Below are 21,022 nucleotides of genomic sequence, written 5' to 3' on the forward strand. Positions count from 1 at the left end.
ATGCGTAACTACTGGCTACCGGTTTATTTTCGCAGCACGCGCTTACGTCGTACAAAGGCCGGCCATTAAAAATACCACGTGCGTGTAATCCAACAAAACGCGTCGTCGCATTTATCACCGGCAATATCGAGAAATATTCACGGCGGCAACGCAAAGCATGCTCGCGACTCGCGATAACGCCTCGATACGATATGCATTTGCGCTTTTCGCGGGGATATCAACGTAAGAGCGCCAATGGCAGATATGAATTATCCGAATGCGTCTCTACCGGGCCACTTACGCGAATTGCATATCGCGGTGGCACCGCATACGGGCGTGAAGTCACACGAACGACGATGCCGCGAGAGATGGACAAGCGTTGTTATCTGAATAATCATCGTTGCCGGGACGAGGCGCACATCGCAAAACCCACAGAGCTTTATGAAGCGACGTTAACCTCCTCTGACGAGCGTTGGCCGCACGTGCGAGTACGGAATTAATGTCGCCGAAGCGAATTGATATTTTGATCACGCAGGTCGGAACGACGCGAGCGAGTGGCAGCGTAAACGTAATTCCGTTTGCGCGTAATCGAGTCCGGGGAGAGATCGGTACCGTACCGTAAAACCGGACTGTCGCGAAAATGACCTCGTATTTGTCGTTCTACCAGTTTTAATCTAACGACGGTAGCGGCGAGGTGGAGAGTATGTCGACACGAAATAACGATACGATAATAGAATGTGAAAAAGTCTTCCTCCCTTGTAATAAGTGACTTCTCTCTCTTTCTGTAAACTCGGGAATAATCGTTAGCAGAATGATTTACTCGGAAAAAGCGTACTCGAGCTACGAATGCGGACTACTCGCAGGCAGAAAGTGGTAAAATCAAACAATGACCCAGGGCGCACGATAAAGGATCCCGAATATCGCGCGTGAGAAGAAAGTCGCTCGCAAAGCCCGGTGCGAGCCGAGGAAGAGAGAGACTGTGAGCGGCATCCAGCGTATTGCACGAGAATGGGAGCCGAGAACAGCGGTCGATAGAAAACGTTGCTCGCTAAACCGAGACTGGAACTCGATAAACCGGCCCTCGTACGAAATAATAGCGCCGCGATGCGTGTAGCGTCACGAACGAGCGTCGAGAGAAAGCCCGAGAGCTGCCGAGTGGTCGGCCAGTGGTCAGCCGGGGTTGAGCGAGGAGGATGACGATGTCGGGACGATTGCGTTTCCATCGGGGAGAGCACGGTCGCCTTTGTCGCGGCGCGGAGCGAAGCGGAGAGAGCGGGTAATAATGGATAATAATGCTTAAACGGGCGATCGTCGACTCGATTCGACCGCGTATCGACGATTCGATTGTCTCCGCTATTGCACGGCCGGCCATGCGTGTCGCCGCGGCCGCGAAGTGCGTCATTCACGCGGCACGAACACTCTCCTCTCCCTCTCTCTCTGAAATATATCGCAGCACTCTCCGCCTCGTTCGGCGACAAGAGATTTGCAGCATCCCGATCGCAAACACGTGCGGCGAATGTTACTTTACGTAAGAATCCCGCGATATAAAAAATTCTACAATGATATCGAGCCTCTTGAATTGTAATAATATCCTTCATAACACAGTAATTACTTCAAATAACAATTTCATATTCGCGATTTTTTACCGTAACCGGCAAACAATGATACGATTTTACACGTCATAAATGTCTCCTTATTGCGAATAATAGATACTCGCAAAACTCATCGACACATACCTGATTTTTGCCTTTGAGAACGAGGACATTGGTGACGCGGCCAAAGGGTACGCCCAGATGGATGATCTCTTGTTCTGACACATCGTTAGGTATGTTCCTGATATGAATGACTCTGGAAGGCTTGCCGCTGTGACTCTTGTCGAGCTTAACCTGGAACAAAAAGGATGGATCCCGCGTGAGTCATCGGATAAAACGAGCTGAGAACTTAATGCCCCCACTTGCCATAAATATATAACCCGCGGAAGCGAGAGGATATAAATGGTCTCATAAATAAGAAGCACGAGAGGTACGCGCTAGGATCATCTAATATCTAGAGAAATAATCCCGCCGCGTCCCGACTCTATCATTATAACGCGGTAGATTAAGTTTAAACATCGCCAACGTTCGATGCTCGCTTCCTGTTAATATTTATCACGACATTAATGGAAACCGTTTGCGCCCTGAGAAATTGTGAGCAAAGTTTTGGCAGATACCACCCGCCACCACCAGAAACATATGCCGTTACAGATCAGATATTCTGCACCCTCGGCGCGCACACGCAATTAACGAGATAGTATCAATTGTCCTGTATAAAGCCTGTGCGAGCCGCACATTACGTCCTTCTTCCATGGAGGACCGAGTGTGAACCGGGCGCGGAGAATTAACTCGCACGGGCCATTCGAGTAGAAAAAGACAAACGTGGTCAGCCCGCCGGCCGGCCGGTTTTCGTCGCGCGAACGAGCGTGCAGGCGAGCAAGAGAGACGAAGAAGAGATTTATTGAATTCCCGACCAAGCTCGCAATCCCGGCCTCACTTACATTATTCCATATGCGGCGATCGGAAGTCGAAGAACGCGTCCGGATATATACCTCGCTTCGCATGTGTACACTTAAATCGAAGCTCGTGCCGCCGCGGGCGGAGTTTTCAATCACGGCTCTATCTAGTCGAGCTCAGTCGAGAGAGGGAGAGAGAAAGAGTTTTCTCTTCCTCCTTCTCTCCGAAAACCCCCGAAACTCACCCTCCCAACTCTCACGGTTTCGCCGCTGCTTTTCCTCGTCTTTTTTCCCCTTACCTCTTTTCCTAGCCGTTCCGAGGCTCTCTTAGGAACGTAGCTGAGGTTTAGTCGGGCTTAACTGATCGGAAAACGCGCTTCTTACCGGGTTAAGGAAGATGGATATTTCAGAAGCGCCCCATCCTTAATCCTCTCTCTCTCTCTCTCCCTCTACCTCTCTCTTTTTTCCCGTTTCAGAACGGAGTTCGAACGAGCGGCAGATATTTCTATTTAAGCGTGTAAATCGATACAAGGAGGAGAGGGTGGGGGACACGAGGCGGATAATTAAAAACACCTCGCGGATTACAGCTTATTAGCGGATAATTGATTTGATTAATTCGTTTGACGCGGACAAATTTACAACACGATGGAAAGTATAATTAAATATCCCAGAAAATGATAAAATGTATATGCGACACAAATCCAAGTTCCACAATTGTATAATATGCGTTTATCCGCGTGATATAGAGTCGTTGTTCAGAAAAGAGATATACGAGGAATAAAAAGACATGTAAAGAATATAACAGAAATATCAAGCGCTACACTCTTGAACGGTACAGAAACATTCGGACGACTATTTTTCTAAGTTTTCCTAAAATATATTGATCTAAGAAAATCATTGAAATTTCGGCGTGTGAATACACGTAATACACGTAGGAGGATCAAGAGAGAATTAGTTAAACGACTCATCTTTTCCTTCATAATCACCGCGCGGCCAGCTCGAGTATAACGGAAGTGTGTGTAAGGGTGTCCCAACAAGCCACGAATGAATTAAAAATCGACCCTTGCTAACGTTCTCCCTTTACGTCCTCAATTTTCCCGTTATCCTTTTTGTGATGCGACGCGGTCACGTCGCCAACTTTAATCTCGCTTGTACGAACTGCTAGGACGCGACGGCCACGACGACGACAACAATGAAATCGGATTATAACGAGTTGGCGTGCCGTATCGCGGCGGTGTGCCGACGTCGTAATAAGGCAGATTCCATGACGAGGGTAGCCGGCGATAACTCGCTGTGGAACGCGTTTCTAGCTCAACAGGTCAAAGTCGCAGCGGCGCAGCAAGTGCGATTCCCTTTCGAACGCCCGGACGATTTTCCGAAGCACGGAGAGCATAAAAGGTAAGAGAAAAAGAAACAAATAGAAAGTTGATCGTAAAATTCCCGTTGACGAGCGAACTCGATGAAATTTCTCTGTTCTCGTCGATAACCGCAGAAACAGAAGGAAGTAACACGGGAGCACCAGTAGCGACCAGAGAACGTTCCTCTGCCTTCTACGTCGCAGTTGTAACGTCTGTCTCTTGCGTCTAGCGCGTCTAAGCTCAGCCACTAACCGTCGTCGGTTGAATCGACCGTAAACGCGAAATGCCCGAAGAAGGCACTCCGGAGACACGAGGAATTCTACGAGCGCATTCCGCAGAGGGTCGGGCTACGAGTGGCTGTCGATCGAAAGAAGAAGAGTCTTAATTGCTCGGTGTTTCTTCGCCACGCGCGAAACGTGAAACGCGGTCGTCGCGCAAACAAGCCTCGCTTCGAGTGCTGTTCATTCACCGTCGAGAACGACCTCTCGAGGACCATCGCCGCCGCCGTCTCTTGTTCAAGCCTGAACAACATGTTTCCAGGTTCTACACTTTGGGTTACAGGGCGGCACAACAGCATGGCTTCAGCTCCCTTCTCGGTCGTTCATTCGCCACGTCTAAGAACATCAGCTCGAAGCGAGGCTCGAGTTACTCGTCGCTTAACAAATTCGTCGTATGTTCATTCTGAAGTGTTAACAATGACGCTCCACTGTAGTTCAAAAGGGTCGAAAAAGAAACTGACTTTTTTTTCCATTTTTTTCCGCGAAAAAACGTCTTATTCGATTTTTTTCACGGATCTTTTCAGTTTCTTTCCACAGAAAAATGGAATAAATCGGTTTTTTAAACCATATGCTCTACCGATGTCGAGATTTTTTTCGACAGCATGACATTTCCGCAGGTAGTCCTCGAGTTTCCCCCTGCCTCTCTCCATTTCGCGCCATCGCATCTGTGAAACTCGGATGAACCTCTCGTAGATCACCCTCTTCATCCGAGCCGATAATTGGACATAATAGAGGCAATTCGCGGAAAATCGTTCGTAGGAAATAGGCCACGCGAGTCTCGTGCGTCACGACGCCGCCGGGCGCCACCGAAAGTCGAACGTGACCCTGCGATCTGATTTATCGACAAATGTCCCCGGCTGCATGCTCGCGATAGCGTGCAATTCTTGTTTGACATGGGAACATATATTCCCCGCTGTTACACGTATCAGTGTCATCGCGTACACCGTGCGCACATATGATAAGAACTTTTAATCACGACTTTTGTACGAAAGAAAGAATTATAGTTTGATTTTTGGAAAGAATCTCTTGCGGAAAACAAAAAGAGAAAGAGATGCTCGATTTTAATAAATATCAGTCATAAAAAAATTACGCATTGGCAGTTACACCATTGACATTATGTAAAAAGTCTCGTTACAAAAATAAAGCTCTTTAACACGCGCGAATTAAGACGTGATTCGATAATTGCTACGAATATACGAGGGCGCATCTTCGCGTCTTGCGCGCATTCCTTATAAAGTTTCGCGCGGATGCACGCTCAAGATGTCGTAAAGCAGAGAGCCACGGCAGTAATTGTAGCTTCGCCCGTATCTCGTGTTACAGGAGGCGTTACATCTGAAGCGCCAGTCCCGCGCGAACGATAAACACGTGATCGTAACTCGTCCCTGTGTATTCTATAAATGTTGAAGGTAAAGCGTGTAAAAGCGGAGTTAACATGCCAATAACCTTTACGGCGCTGCCGTTAAGCGAGTGTTGCCAGCCTTAAAAATATCTGTAAATGAAAGCAGCCCTTGTAACGGATGTTGCCTATTACACAGACACATCGCGGCGATCGTCAAAGCGGTCGTTACGAGGAAAAAAAAAAGGTGAGCGAATGCCCGACGATCGATCTTCCGCGCATTTCATCCTGCGACTCGCACATCCTGACATTTGCGGTGTATCAGGCTCGATTTTACCACGACGAACGCTAAATGATCCATCGCGCGGTCTCCAGCTAATACGACAATTAGCCGCACGCGCGCATGTATGCGCGGGTGTATGTGTGCTCGCGTGGACGAGACAGAGCATATTAACATCTTTGAAAGGAACAAAGTTTCGAATCTGAAGTGTAGACCAAGTTATCTCATTACGACGTGTACTTTTAGCTTGCGGGAGACAGCAATCCCGTATTTCTAAGATAATATTCGTAAAAATGTTACGTTAATGCACAGCGTAAAGGGCGAAATGACGGATACATGTTGTGATGTTATTCAATTAAATTAAATATAACGAGATCTCGTGTTATAATAAATGAGACGACCTCGTAATTCCAGCCATGTTTCCCGACATTTCTATAAAATACGTATTATGAGTTTTTCTCTCTTTTTCATTTTCTTTTCATTCTTATAGAACATCTGAATTTGTACTTATCTTTTACCTTTCAATTTATATATTTCTACTTTCTGTTTCAATGTGTGTGTGTGTGTGTGTGTGTGTGTGTGTGTGTGTGTACAATAAAAAACAAAAAGTTAATTATTTGACATAACATATACGTGTGTGTGCGCGTCTGCATAAAGAGTACAATTGCATTATAAGAATTAAGTTAATAGAATTAGTTATATACACATATGTTTTTATTTAATATTAACTTAATTCTTATAATGCGATTATACTCTTCTAGTTCTTAGAGGATGAAGCCTCAAGCTGAAATAAATGCATTTTTTTCTCTCTACCTATTTGTATGCTTTTTAGATATTATGATTTATTTATATATAATTTGTCTTGTATTATTATGTGCATTTGAGTTAATGTTCTAGTGTTATGATTTCGTTTGTACACATTCTATTCTGTTTTATTGGGTACGCTTGAAGGGACATTGCGCGCCTAATAAATGTAGCGTTTTCTCTCTCTCTCTCTCTCTCTCTCCCTCTCTCATAATTTATACAGTGGAAAATGTTTAACCCAAAATGTTCTCGCAAAATTCACCGTAGGAAAGTTAAGGCGTTTTCGTGCAAAACGGCTGGGGAATGGAATAAACCGCGAGCGCGCGCACGACGTATTCAACGTGAGCGAACACGATAAATATTTGAGGCGCGGCAAAATATCGCAGCAATTTCAATCGTTGCGATCGTGATAAAGAGGTAATTCGCCGCCGCGCTTATATCGCAAAAGACGCACGTAGTTTCCGGGAACTTACGTTCGTGTTCAGCAAGTATAATATAAGCTGTGTATACCGCTACATTGTTGCATATAATATGAGATCAATCGCGCACTCTATCTAACCGGAGCTTTGTGCTTCTATCTCAAGGCTGGGACCAGCCGTACGTCGCGCCACGTTCGTTGTATTTACGTGGCGCCTCACATCAATAATTCGCGCCGCGCTGTATCCCGAGTATAAGATAAACGATACATTAAGTCCTAATTATTTGCGCGTACCTGACATTATAATCTAAATTGCTTACGCTGAAATGGCTTGAGAATTTATGACATTGAAAAATAGGCGTTGGCGGTGTATCAAGCGTCGTTTGAGGTACCAAGAGAAAATAAAGAAACTATCTCGCAAACAGACCATGACAAATTTTACGATTACCGTGTGCGTAAAACAAATGTACTATACAAATAATTTCGATCGTGAGATTAGACGCCGTCGCACAACGAAATTTGTACGTTTGAACGCAACATTGGTCATTAACAACCGCGTCGCGAGTGCCCGACGTAAGAAAGTGGTTAAATGTCGTAGAATAAAGGGCAAGGTAGGGGAAAAAATTGATTTGGATCCCGTAACAATCGAGCGGATGCATTCGCCTCATTTGCTCGCCCTCTGGACATTTTCCAAAATGAGGAAAATGCCGGTGGGGAATGAAGCAAGAACGACGGTGCCACACGTGTTCTCCTTGTTTTCGCAAGATAAATGTTACGCAGCAGTTGCGGACCCTAAAACTTTGGACCATGATTGATAATAATTGAAAAGAGGGGGGCCGAGCAAGATCGAGTGCGAGCCTGAAGTAATTCTCGAAGTGAACCGCCGATTTACGATTTTCACGTACATTTTTTTCGCGATGCATGATTTGAATTTAGCGCGACGAAAGAGGCGCGTTAACGTAAACAGAGAAATACGCATCGATATGTTTTGTGAGGTAACTATTGTAGAACGTTCGTGTGTGTGTGTGTGTGTGTGTGTGTGTGTGTGTGTGTGTGTGTGTGTGTGTGTGTGTGCGTGCGCGCGCGCGCGCGCGCGCAACCCGTAAACACTTCTCGTGCTATTTTAAATTGGAGTCAATGTTGCTGCACGGGCTATTTACCTTTCGCAAATAAATATAGTGTATATTTCTTGCAGCAATACAAATAGTACTCGAAGTGTAAAAACTGCTGCTAAAAGGTATGAGACAGATCAACAAACTTGAATGACAAAACTATGGCGGTAAATCAATCGAGTCATCGCGATCGAGAACGTGGTTATTGAATATCAACACTTTGAAAGCGTTTCACAGCATTCTGCAGCATTTTTGAAATTCTCGACTTTGGTCGGTCAGAGGTTATGTTAGGTTAGGTTACGATATTGCTTAGATTCTACCACTTACATTTTCCGTACTTGCCATCACAGCCTGACCCAGTTCCTCGTATGACGTATCGCGAAACGAACGTAGGAAGAGCAAGGTGCAACATAACAACAAGTCCTCTAACGCTTCACGAAATATGTCCGACCGGCCAGTGCCGAGTCACTCGTCGCAATCGACTCGACCGTTGAGATGCACAGAATTCAAACATCAATCCCACGTGACCACCATAACCGACGCCATATTCGCACCGCGCGAAAAGACCGAACTATCGGACGTGGGATCAACGTCTTCAGACGACGCGACAACGCGGGGTTGACTGGCGAGTGAGAAACACGGAAAGACAGAATGGACTTACGACACACGAATCCACGCATATCCTCCGTAGACACGAGCCTCTCTTGCTCCACGTTTTGTACTTGAGGGTGCTGCGCATGCCTATGGATCCGTCGAGCGGCTGAGACTCGCGATAAATGTCGGCCGACACGAACGGCATCACCGGCACACGTCGAAGTCGCGGCTCACCATCGCCATTTTCGAGTACACGCCGGCTGCGATTTTCTCGTTTCGGGTAAACCGTAATAAGAATACAGCGGCCGCGACGCGACGCAGCGCGTCCGCACCGTCGCGCGCGATCGTGCTCACGAAACAACGTGTTGCAGCATGACCGGTCGATGTCACATTGACACTCGGCCGACTCCGCCGCGACTCGGCGCGCCTCGGCGAACGGAGACGTGCGCCGCCATCACGCGCACGTTCGCCGGCCGCGTCGTTCTTTGGAGCATATGTTACAGCACGTAGGTACAGCATGTAGGTAAGACATATATCAAGTGCGACGTATATAATGTACAGAGCACACATAGTGACCCGAAACCACTGGATGTTCTTTTCAGTAAAGACGCTTGACCGATTTAGGATCGGTTTTTCATCACTCCGGCTTCCCCTCGGATTCCGCGCCAACCGACGTGCACCGTCGGGTACGTAAAAAAAGGTAAACATGTGTAATTAAGATATATAATGAATGAATCTGCGCCGAACCACCGAATTTCTCGGTGCTTCTTGCGGTACCTTTGATGCTTCAAACGATGGTAAGAGCGAAACGATTGAGGTAACTGATAGCAAGTTGAACGGAAAAGTTAGGTTAGGATCAGACTAATTCTGACAAATTGAGAGAATTTGTAGCTGGTTCCGAAACGAAGTTGCAATTATTCGATTTAAAACGAAATCGAAGTTTGAAGCTGCGCAGGACGGATTAAAAATTCTATTTCATGCAAATATAGAAAGGACAGACAGTGTGCGTGTTGACTTTAAGCCTCGTAAATTCCGTTGCTTCGCACAAAAGCGTTCCGACTTTGCGACAACGGTGAAATGCAATTTGTTTTTATTTCCCAATTGGTGACTAATAACGACAATATGCATGATCAGGTTGGTATCGTAAAATTATTATTTCGCAAAAAATCACTAATAAATTTGGGGCTCGACGACGACACGCATCGTCATCGTGCACGCGTTTCTTTCGGAATGAAAGAAAATTTCAAAATCACGATTGGTCGCCACAATATTTTCCAGCAAGTCGCATCGATGTGCAGCGAACTATCATTATCTAATGGTGCAAGCGCATTCGGATTCGGTGGCACGTGCCGTACGACGCAACAGGCGGCGGCGGTCGCATCTCCATTAGAAATCCAAGTAGGCGCCCACCAGCTCCCGTCGTCTAGAACTTACGACCCTCCACCACTGCTGCTCCACACCGACGGCTCCGCGCGTCCCTCGGTCACCTCCGACACTCTTGTAAGGAAAACCCAGGCTCCTTTCTTCGGAAGCCACCCGAAAGCATGTCTCCGGAGCTGCGAGATAAGCGCGAGCCCGCGACAGATGCACTCGAGTGCATTCGAGGGTGATGCAGAAAGGAGGCCTCGTCCTCTCGCGCTTCTCCCCTCGCGCCCGTCGTCGCCGTTTCCTCCGCTCACAATAGGGTGCATTCACGAAGCGAGTTGTCGTGTGCCTTTGTCGTGCATTCTTACGTAGATTCTGCCGACGAATTTTTTATGACGTTGGCCTGCTTATACGAAACGGCGTTCCGCCGTCAAACTTTAATCACGGACTCTTTGAAAAATTCCTAATCGAATCATACTCTATGAAAACTTTATGGCTGTTCCTTCGCGGAAAATCTTTTATTATTCGCGAAAAGGACGATCGAGTATCGCTCATGCAAGCTTACATTTTCTACCGACTGCTTTTTATCACGGATTATTTATGAGAGAATATTAAGTAATATAATAAGCGGTATTTCAAAAGACGGAATATAAGGCTTCATGTAAGTGTGTAACTGAGAGAAACCGAGCCGGTACTTAGCGGCGAATACGCGACGAGAATACGGAGAAAGGATTTTTGTTTCCATTTTCCTGATTTAATATGCAGTGACTGAAAATTCATGAAACCGGATGGTCAAAAATTTTCTTCCCCGCGCATAATTTAAGCCGTCGAAATCAGCCATCGATTCGCTTTTTTTCGCCATCGAATAGATTAATTAGCGTTCGAGTGAAGCTCCAGGCGTGACGACTAAACTCATTTTCCCGGCGACCCAGAAAAACGCGCCGACGATGAGCGAGCGAGTGCGATCGGGGATGGCGAGGAAACTCTGATCGCGTTTGCGATATTCTCTCGCTGATATCCGCGAATCGAGGCGAATCCTCAAAAAGAAAGGGCGAAAGGAAAATCGCGAGAAGAAGAATCTTCGGGTCTTTTAACTGATCGTTCATTTCGAAGAACGGAAGAAGAGAAGAGAACAAAGGATTGTTGACTGGCTACTTCGAGGCCGATATCAATAAAAAATAAAATAGAAATAAAAATAGAAAAAGAGAAAATGAAGAGAGAGAGAGAGAGAGAGAGAGAGAGAAACGAAGCGAGGAACCTTGCGGGGAGAGGAGGGAGGCAGGAGACAGCGCTACGAAAAACCAGATCGGAAAAATGTAGCGATAGAAAGAGTGGGAGGAAGAAGGAGGGGGACAACGATGAGAAATGTATCCGGAGGGGTCGAAACGGAAGAGTTAAGGCAAGGGATAGCGGCAACAACGTTACGAGCGTGTACGGGCACCCACGTTCTCGATATTAATTAACGCCAATAATGAGTTATTTTCTGTTTGGGTTGGCGCGCGGATCCGCCGCGCGCAACCACCACCTGGTCCCGCGTATAGCCGTACAAACGATCGTTTTCCGTTCACCGTCCCCCTGCGGCACCTACCCACCCACCCCTACGGATACCCCTCCTGCAACCATCCGACTGCACCCTCGCAACCCTCCAGTCGCCAATCATCGTGCGGGTTCGACTCCGATGAATGCGAGCCACGGTATCGATTTCGCGATGGGACACTTGTCCTTCTTTTTTTCCTACATCGCCACCCCCGTCTTTCCGCAAGCCCCTCCAACGGCGGTTCAACCCCGGTTTCAACCGATACGCCGATCTCTTTCTCTGTCTTTTCTGACGAATTCGCGAGATTAACCGGCTGCGAGCCCGTCGTAAAAAATCGCGCGCAAGTATATACGTCGCGAGAGCCCGCTGTCGCGGATTAATTAATTCGATCGAATTTCATACGTCGAGAGAGGGCTGGCACGGTTGAAGGGGTTGTTTTGACGGTACGATCGAGGAGCCGGATCGGATAAATACGGCCTGGTGAATTTTAGAAACACGAGGCCGAACGGTAACACCGAGCGCGTTTGGCAAAAACGATGGAAGGTATTTTTATTTCTCCCTCTTTTTTTCTCCTACGCAGCCACGTGTCAAATCTATTTCTCCCTGTGTACAAGTATGCCGCAAATATTTCTCCGTCGTTTATTTAATCCGCTTCGTCGTTATGCGGAGTGTCCCACACATTCGCCGCGTTAACCTTTAACGACGAATTTCGCGATTACGGAGGGGATTATATTTCCTCTCGCCCGCGAATATCGGACCACAGGAAATATCGAGGAGTTCGGACAAATCAAATCTCAAATAAATAGTTAATAAAATCACGTATCTGCATTAAAAAATAATACGGTAATCACGAAAACGAGGTTGTGTGTATTTTAATTTAAACGTCCGAACGAACCCCGCGCTTATCAGTTTTTCCCCCCACTTTTTTTTTACGAGAGAAAACATGATCGATAATATTGGACGCTTCCGGGATAAAAATAGCGCGGTAATCCGTTTTCGCTTGATTACACGCGAAGTTGCATTCGGGGAACAATTTGCAGCACATCGGACAGCGCCTAGGAATGCAAAACCGCTCTCGCGTTTTCGACAATTGCGACGCAAGCACGTAACACGATAGTCGGAAGAGCAAAAAATAATACTCGCTCGCGAGCGCTAGAAATTTTCTCCGGTCGAGTCGAACGTCAAAGTGGTTAAGGGAAAAATTTGTCAGTCCGATGTATCGCGGTAAAATCGCATTCACGCAGCGAAACGTGAAAACAAGCGAGCGTGATGGTGATCAACACGTCGGTCGCGAGACCATCGGTGTTTATGAATACGCGTACCTGGCGTATTTTGTTAAATGTTAAACAAACACTCGTGTCTACAAAAATAGGGGAGTATATCACCCGTGCAGCGTCGACGCGTGAACGCACGATCGAGTACGCATCGAGAGTTATTCGCGCAATAAAAGTCGCCGAAATACGATTTTAATTGGATGCTACCTGGAATTTACATTACTAATATCAACGAACTCGCTTTGATAGAATACATATATTCAGTCGAATCGAGTTTTACGGAATATTTCGAAACCATCGAAACGAAAGGATCGCGTTGAAAATAGCAACCGAAAGGGAGGAGGAGAATCACGAGAGCACGAAACGTCCAGCACACCCGGACGATATTTTCGATCGTCGGGCAAAGCGTTCGTTATCCGGAACATCTTGCCGCTCTGTCCACCTAACCAATCCCGATTTTTTCACTCTCGTTTCCTCATCCAGGAGACGCATCCTTCCCCTCGCGCGCGAACTGTTCTTGTGCCTGCCACCAGCCCGGGTTTTCTCGTTCGACGCCTAGCGCCGGGACGCCGCGGGAATTATCGGCAAAACGTCAATATGCATTACCTCGCCGTCTCTTCATCCACCCGTGGAGCCCGGGTCCGACACCATCCCGCTGGCTCTCCCAGGGAGAACCAACCCTTCGCCGCGCGTTCTCCTCTCGACGATCTGCAATCTCGTCGGTCGATCCCCTTTTCCTCTCATTCTCTCTCTTGCCTCTGTCTGTCTCGCTTTCGGTTCCCTCGACTATACTTTGCCCTCGGCAAAGGGCTCGCTCGTTATTCCCATTCTTTCTTCGATTCGACACGCTCAATCGCGAAGAGAAACGTGTTAACCACCGCGCGCGAATTTTCCGGAGGAAGCCTCGGCGAGATTTTTAAAACGTTGTATTAATATGCATATCGTTCTACTCGAACTCTGAATTTTTACTTTTATTTCGCCGCTAAATGTAATCGCTTTCGTCAGACGTGAGAATAATAGCGTTAATATTTTTAGAATGCGACACTACACTGTAATTCTTTCGTTGGAGAAACGCGCGTTGTAATTCTCCGTATTATCTAGCTATCAAATACGACCTTCAACCTTTCGCTAATCGCTGCACGAGCGCGGGAGGAAGCGGACGCTGTAATTAACGGTGGAAACGGGGGATTGTGGTTTTGACATCAGGTTCCCGGATTACATTTTCGCCGACCGGCCCGCGGGCGATGGACGTACATACAGGCGCCGCAAATACGTTCGGCAAATTTTCTTTTTCTACTTGCGTTTCTTCTTTTTTTTTTTTTATAACGATGACTACGCAACGCGCGCAAGCGGTATCGATAGATATTACATAAATATCCGGGGGCGAGACGTCCATTGTTAATTCTCAAAGGGGCAGAACCGACGGTAACGATGAAACGTTAAAAGAATGCTGCAGACGACATTCGCGTCAGATGGATGCAAATGCACCGCGACGTTCGCGTGATCTCACGTTCCAGATCGCGTGACTCGTGATCGAATCGATGGCGAGATCGATTCGCCGTTTGCGCGCGGGAACACGATCGGGTATGTATTCTCCTTATTTCCGCGAACGTTCGTTCATACTCTCAATGGCTCTTTCTTTCTTTCTCTGCTCAACGAAGAGGTGATAAATGATGCACCAACCAGACAATCGAATTTAAACATTGCTATTATCGAATCTACGATCGCGATCGTCAAGCGATCGGATTAAAGTTTAACGAGGAATCAATCTCGCGAGATGGAGTCGGTTGATCGACGAGCGGCGAACGTAAATGCCCTAATCGCGGAGCGTCGTCTTCGACCGAACCTAAGTTTCGCGAATAATTGATCGCAGTTCGGATACGTTTTCCCGGCACCATAATCTCGAATGGGTAATACGCGAATACGAACGAATTCGTGTATCACCAAGGGAGCCAATTTCTATCCCATAATAAATGACTGAACGCCTCACGGTAATTAAATTAGCGAGTGTAAGTGTTCCCGCGTGGAGAAAAGTAATTTGCTGACATGGTGAAATTTATGCTGGCGCAGCAAAATCTGCCAGTTACAATATGGACGGCAAAACAATTTGTTAAGAATACTAATTACCATTTACTGAATTATTCTCCAGAATTTTGCTATCTATAAATTATTTTGGTGTAAGAACAAATTAGTAAATACAGGAAAACATTACTTTTATTCACAGCAAATTAACGTGTCTTGATGATAAAAATCCACTCGGCAGATATTTCCTATTCTGGCAACAAAACTTTTTCTGCTTTAATTACGAATAATTCGCTAATTTGGTTATGCCAAGTAAATTTTATCGCTGCCACACGAATATGCAGTAGCAACGATGATTTCGCTACAACGGCAAAATGATTTTTCTCCATGTGATAATACACAATTACATCTTGAAATCGAGCGGGGTCAAGTCGCTGAAAATCGCTCGAGTCACCCTAATGTCCAGTCAGTAAACAAGGAAGGACACATATTCGACGCGAACAACGCGATAGCTCGCCGTTCGGATAGTACGTCAATAGAAATTATTCCGTAAAATCGCCACGTCAATCTAAGTTCCGTAGTTAATATTGCGACGCAAGGCACGCGAAAGGTGCCGGCGGAGAAAGTTGACAGGGTCAGTTAATAAATTGGCGAGATATCGTGATGGGACGAATTTCTACATTCTCATTGCCTTTACGAGGAGAAAAGAGGGGTCGTAGACTCGAGCGTGGACGATTGGCGAGGGATACTCGTTATTGATGAACCGTTCCACCCTCTGCGCGCGCCTTCACCCCTTCATGTATCAGCCGCGTCCCGTGTGGGACGATACAATGAATATTTGGACACACTGGCCAGTTTGTAGGCGGCAACATGATTAATCACGCTCGACCCTCACAATTCCGCGGGAAGAAATGTGTTGCGAAACGAAATGTTACGAGACCGCGGTGACGATCTCTTCGTCGAGCCACTGAACTTTCGATCGACTGCTCACCCATTTGCGATGACAAAGACCTAATTTGCCCTATGCTAAGAGAGAGAGAGAGAGAGAGAGAATGAGGGGGAAGAAGGAGACGCATGAGTAGTTAGCGAAACTACAGCCCGGACGGTCGAGTGAGGTAAATAGATTGTTGGTAATACGGTTCCCTATAAATCGCGGTCAACGTTAGTTTGAAACTGCGATGATGGCGTCAATAAAGCGGCGGGTACATACACAAATTAGTGCGATTAATTTTCGCGAGTCCCTCCGGTTTATTCTCGATACGAGAACGTCGGATATCGTAGTCGGAGGCGGCAACTTCCGAAACGCGCGTGCGACCTCTTCGACCGCCTGCTCGTTCGACACTACGGAAAAATAGGAACATATACATATGACGCTCGTTCGTAATTAGCGAAACTGCGATGCGAGTGTCATTAGCAAACCGCGTCGTTAATTCAACGAGACCTAACGTCGCGGCTGATGAAATCTTTTTGCATCGGCGTTGCGCGCGTCACACGAGCGTTTTAATTGCGTTCGCGTTTTTACTCCGCTCCGCTGGGTTAGTTGTTGCCTGGCTTTCCGCGTGGAACGATCGCTCGAGTTATTAAGAGTAAGTTACGGTCCCCGTATACATAAACTTAACGACGCCGTACGTAACCGACGTCGACTTAGATCGAGCTTGTCGACGTGCCGTGTTTCAAGGATCAGCTGCATTATTACGACGTCGTATCGCCGTATCAGCCGATCTCGATTAAAACGTAAAGAAACAGGCTGTCTCACCCCACGGCAAAATTATCATTCGTTTATTCGAGCCTATCGATGCCCGTTTCCCGGTACTTTGCTGTCACCCACATAACAAGAGTTCGTTTTCTTTCTGTTCTGAGAGTCACGGAACTCATACGCGTGTCAGAAACCAAAAGATCCCAGTCGGTCTGGCAGTCGTCTCCGGCGCATTCCTGAGTAAGGCAACGCTTCGAGTCTTTCGATTGATCGATCTTCTTCGCGATAAATACCGGCACGACTCTATTTGCTTTCGAATTCTCGGTACATAGAACGAGTGCAAACGCAAGACTAAATTGCGACAGTGCCGCACGGCTGATCGGGATGATGCCGGATCGTGTGTGCATTGCGCGAGAGTTCAGGAACTCGAACTCTACTAGTTGCCGAGGCACACGTCGGATAAACTTCAGAACGATATGTATGTATACGCGTGTATATATCCGCGGAAAACTGTCTGTCTGTCATTAACGACAAGATATCGGCGACGATCCAACACGAAAGCGCCGAGGAAATTCAGACGAGCGAGAACGTCGTGGGAAAGTTCTCGAATTCGCCAAGAGAAACCGCGACGTGGCGCAACGCACCGCAACTGAGAAATTTTCTCAGTTTTTCCCATATATACATGTGATGGAATATCAGATTAGGAGATTAATTAACGCAGTTACATGTTTAATGTTACTATGCTTAATAACTGGCGTATAGCGTGGGTACATAGTTGTGTAAATACTTAAAATGTTTAGTATTATATTTTGCTCAATCGTAGTGTAAAATGGAAACCAGAAAAATCTTTGAGAAAACATTGGGGATGATCAAATAAAATGTGTTTATGTTTCCCACTTAGAATCGTATGTTTGAAACATTGCACTTCACATCGGAATCTGCGTAGATTTTCTAACTAGAATCCATTATTATTTTAGGAAATTGGATTCGATCCCAATTAAAGAAATTTTCTGCAGGGAGAAAATATTGCAGTTAAAATTATCACAAAATTTTGTAACGGAATTATGGCTGAAATTATTATGTGTGTTGTAATCTTCAATGACACCTATAGTGAAATACATCACTAACGATTACATACATTATAATTTCAATTATAATTCCGGTATGGTCCAGCGTTACAAAATTTTGTGGTAATATCTACTATAATATTTTCTCCGTGTACGCAGGAAAGTCGGAGGATGTACTCGTAATTCTAGACGATTTCGCGAGCCTTCGACGGGCTCTGATCTCTCGCGCGAACTTTCCGAGAGATATCGCGACGGAAGCCCAAGGATTCTTCCGTTCAATCGACTTCCCGCCGAGGCACCGTACGCGGGTTAGTTTAATAATCTATCAATACTGTAATTAATATCTGCCGTGATGCAGCTGAATAATTAATAACGTTTCGATATGACCATAATCACTGATACATTATCAGGGACTCTTCCGTCATATGCGGCGGTATGGCTTAGTTAATAATGATTTCATTTGCGTCCATTCGACGAGGCTCGATTAATATTAAATCACATGTTAATTAATTCCGTGCTCGGTACTTTGTAAGCGGGTCGCTACGCGCGGATTCTTCCCTCGGTACACGTTTATCATAGTACGCGAGATTGCGGGGCGACGCGCGCGCTTGGAGCTTGGAGCTCTTACCCGGATTCATCCCGCATTCCGGAGTTCCGCGAGGAGAGAGCCCGGTTGTTGCAAATAATCCACCGTGACAAAATCGTCGCAAACACTCACCGTGTAACAACGAGAATCAGTTATTTCTACTGATAATAAGGATGAGATCGGTACGGTTCTTTTATCGTTTTTTTTTTTATCATAACTACGACCGCAATCATTACTTATAGAAATATAAGCGATAACAACCGACCCTTCGCACGAATCGTCGGACGACACAATCGAAACGATCGTCTTTATCTTGTTAGCGGACCAGTAGCTGTTATCGTGCGCTATTTTTCTCGAGGGAAAAAAGTTTCAGCGCTTTTGCACGCCCTCATTGCGGCTCTAATGCACTGGCGTCGCGTTCGCCGACGAACTCGATAACGACGAAAATAGCGCTAACGGTACGGACGACGGACGCACACCGCGCTCTGCGCCTATCTTTACGACGGCTTTTATTTGCCGGATAAGCTGCAACTACGGAAACGTTCTTTCGCACCGGAAGCGTGCCACTTATCGAGAAGAACGGGAGAGAGAGGGAGAAAAGGGGAGGAAGAGAAAGCTCGGGGCGTTCGTTTTCGCGACGAACGCGACGCGCGTAGTCGGTTTGAAAACGGGAAGGCGCGACGATGAATTTATCGACGTCTGTCGACGCGAGAGAGCTTTACGGCGACTGTTGCCAAGGAGGGAAGCTCCAGAATTTCCACCGCGCGGAACGACGTGGGGCTGGAGAATTCGCCCCCTTTGTTTCGCGTTTTCGAAAGACACTCCCCGGGCCGCCTTGTCATTGTCCGAGGTTTCGAGCTTATTACAAAGTCAATGTGGCGCTTATTAATGCGAAACGTTTATTATTCTCGTTTTTAAAGCGAACCTCTGTGCGTTCGCTCGTGTACACGAACCCCCCGCGCGTGCACTCGGGCTCTAGAATCCTTTCCTCGAATCGCCGACGGATAAATGCGTTTCGGATATCGAGCGTATACAACAAGAGATACGAAACAGCGCGAGATAAATCACCACGGAGATTAGGACGGTCGAGTAAAGAACCACTACAAAGTAGCGCGAGACGAATAACAAGATTCCTATCGAGATTCAAAGTTGTTGGAGCTGCGCCAAGCCGTGCCTCCCGCGAGAACGCGAGTAAAGCTGCATACGTGCATTTGTTCGGCGAATAATTGCCGCAGATCCTGGCCTCTCTCCGATCGATGATGTATCGATCGTGCAAGTGAATCTCATTAATCATCTCAGTCCTCCGTAATCGTTCTTCATCAGCAATCCATATCAATAGCTTTCGTATCAATGGCTTTACTCCTCCTTGACAAGAAATAGCTCGCTTTATTACTTTTAGAAATCGCATATAAGCCTCGTATGTCTGATATATTATTATCAGAATTAATTGCATAAAATCGCGCCAATTCACGTCGTCGTTCCGCGATTTTCAGCCTCCTGCTGAATTCTGAATCTCGATGAGCAGTCAGCGGAAAAACGAAGTTACTTAGCGGTTTCTTCTAACAAACAGCCGTAATTACGTTTCGTTTCAAATACTCGGAACCGCGAGTCCCTCCCAATTGTCCGTTTTACTATGTGGAAAATGAAACATCCTGACGTATACGTGTATGTTTAAAAGGACATGGAATTTTTTCAAACTTACCGAGCAGCGGTCATTGAAGCGCAGCGCTCGTATAAAAGTATAGAATCCCCCCCCCCCTCTCATAAACTCTATATGTTACAGTTTCATACATTGCCGAAACAAACTCGCAACGCGCATTACGTTTAGTTGCCGCAATTATTCAATTACTTCCGTGTAGATAAAAAACCAGCATAATTGCACGAGCCTCCGTGTACGCGTAATTAACGCGTCGTTCGAAAGACGCCTTTGTGCGTGCGAATGGAACGACGAAGAACAGGAAACAAAGAACCGCACATGGTACTCTTTTCACGCGAAACGTAAGCAAACCTGAAAACTCGTCACTTAGCTTTGCTCGTCTTCACATTGCACACGAGCGTCTACTCGTACAGAACGCGGGGAATGAATCGCATAAATCACAGTAGAAACGAATTCGAAAGTATCGATTGATCGATAATAAAAACAGAACCGATAAGAGGAGGGCCAAATGCAACTATCTTGCGTAATCTCTTTATCACATAGGAACTTTCGCAGATCTTCCGACGTACAGCATAGCTGAACGCGAAGGGCTATCGTGGATTTGCCTGGCGCGAGAAAAGCGAAGCATCGTCGATCGTCACGCGTTGTTCGCTCGCGATATTCGGTGGGGTAGTTGCGGGTGGAAGCAATTTATCTAAACGGCAGCTTTGTGAAGGCACTCGGACCGAAAGCACAGCCCATCCGGAATATTACTGGCCGGGACGGCCGACGTACTATTACATCCTCGCGCTTTGATTCTTTTGTACCTTCCGGGTTGGCGTTACCGACCCCTCGTCGCCTGCCTGCCGCCCCCGTTTCACCTGCGCGATTATATACGTCGAGAGCACCGCGGACCCATATTGGTCAGGATCCGCAGGAGAAAGGGAGAGGAAGAAGAGGGTGAGGGCGGGATAGCTGATGGGAAAGGAGCGAAGCAAATTGGCGAAGCCGAGCAGTCGCGTACAAAAGAACGCTTTTTTCCCTCTTTTTCTATTTACGCTCCTTGGCTTCGCTTTGCCCGGTCTCGAGATTTTTATTCGACGTCGACCCCGAGTGATTCTCCGTCGCTCCTGGAGATGACAGGACGTCCGCGATCGCGTAACTGTCGCGCGAACGGACGCGCCGTTGTATT

The 21,022-nt window shown here is 46.7% G+C and overlaps 1 protein-coding gene across 2 annotated transcripts in view; it reads right to left on the reverse strand.

The window, feature by feature from the left end:
- The window catches only part of LOC106746818 (polypyrimidine tract-binding protein 1), a 354,727-nt gene that overhangs the window by 74,595 nt on the left and 259,110 nt on the right, over nucleotides 1–21,022 (reverse strand). For both annotated transcript variants that reach the window (XM_014623870.1, XM_014623869.1), the window contains one exon: nucleotides 1,716–1,865. In XM_014623870.1, the coding sequence (XP_014479356.1) occupies nucleotides 1,716–1,865 (150 nt within the window). The remainder of the gene's footprint in view (nucleotides 1–1,715; nucleotides 1,866–21,022) is intronic.

Source organism: Dinoponera quadriceps, unplaced genomic scaffold, assembly GCF_001313825.1.
Source record: "Dinoponera quadriceps isolate SergipeBrazil2010 unplaced genomic scaffold, ASM131382v1 scaffold1565, whole genome shotgun sequence".
Classification (NCBI taxonomy): Eukaryota; Metazoa; Arthropoda; class Insecta; order Hymenoptera; family Formicidae; genus Dinoponera; species Dinoponera quadriceps.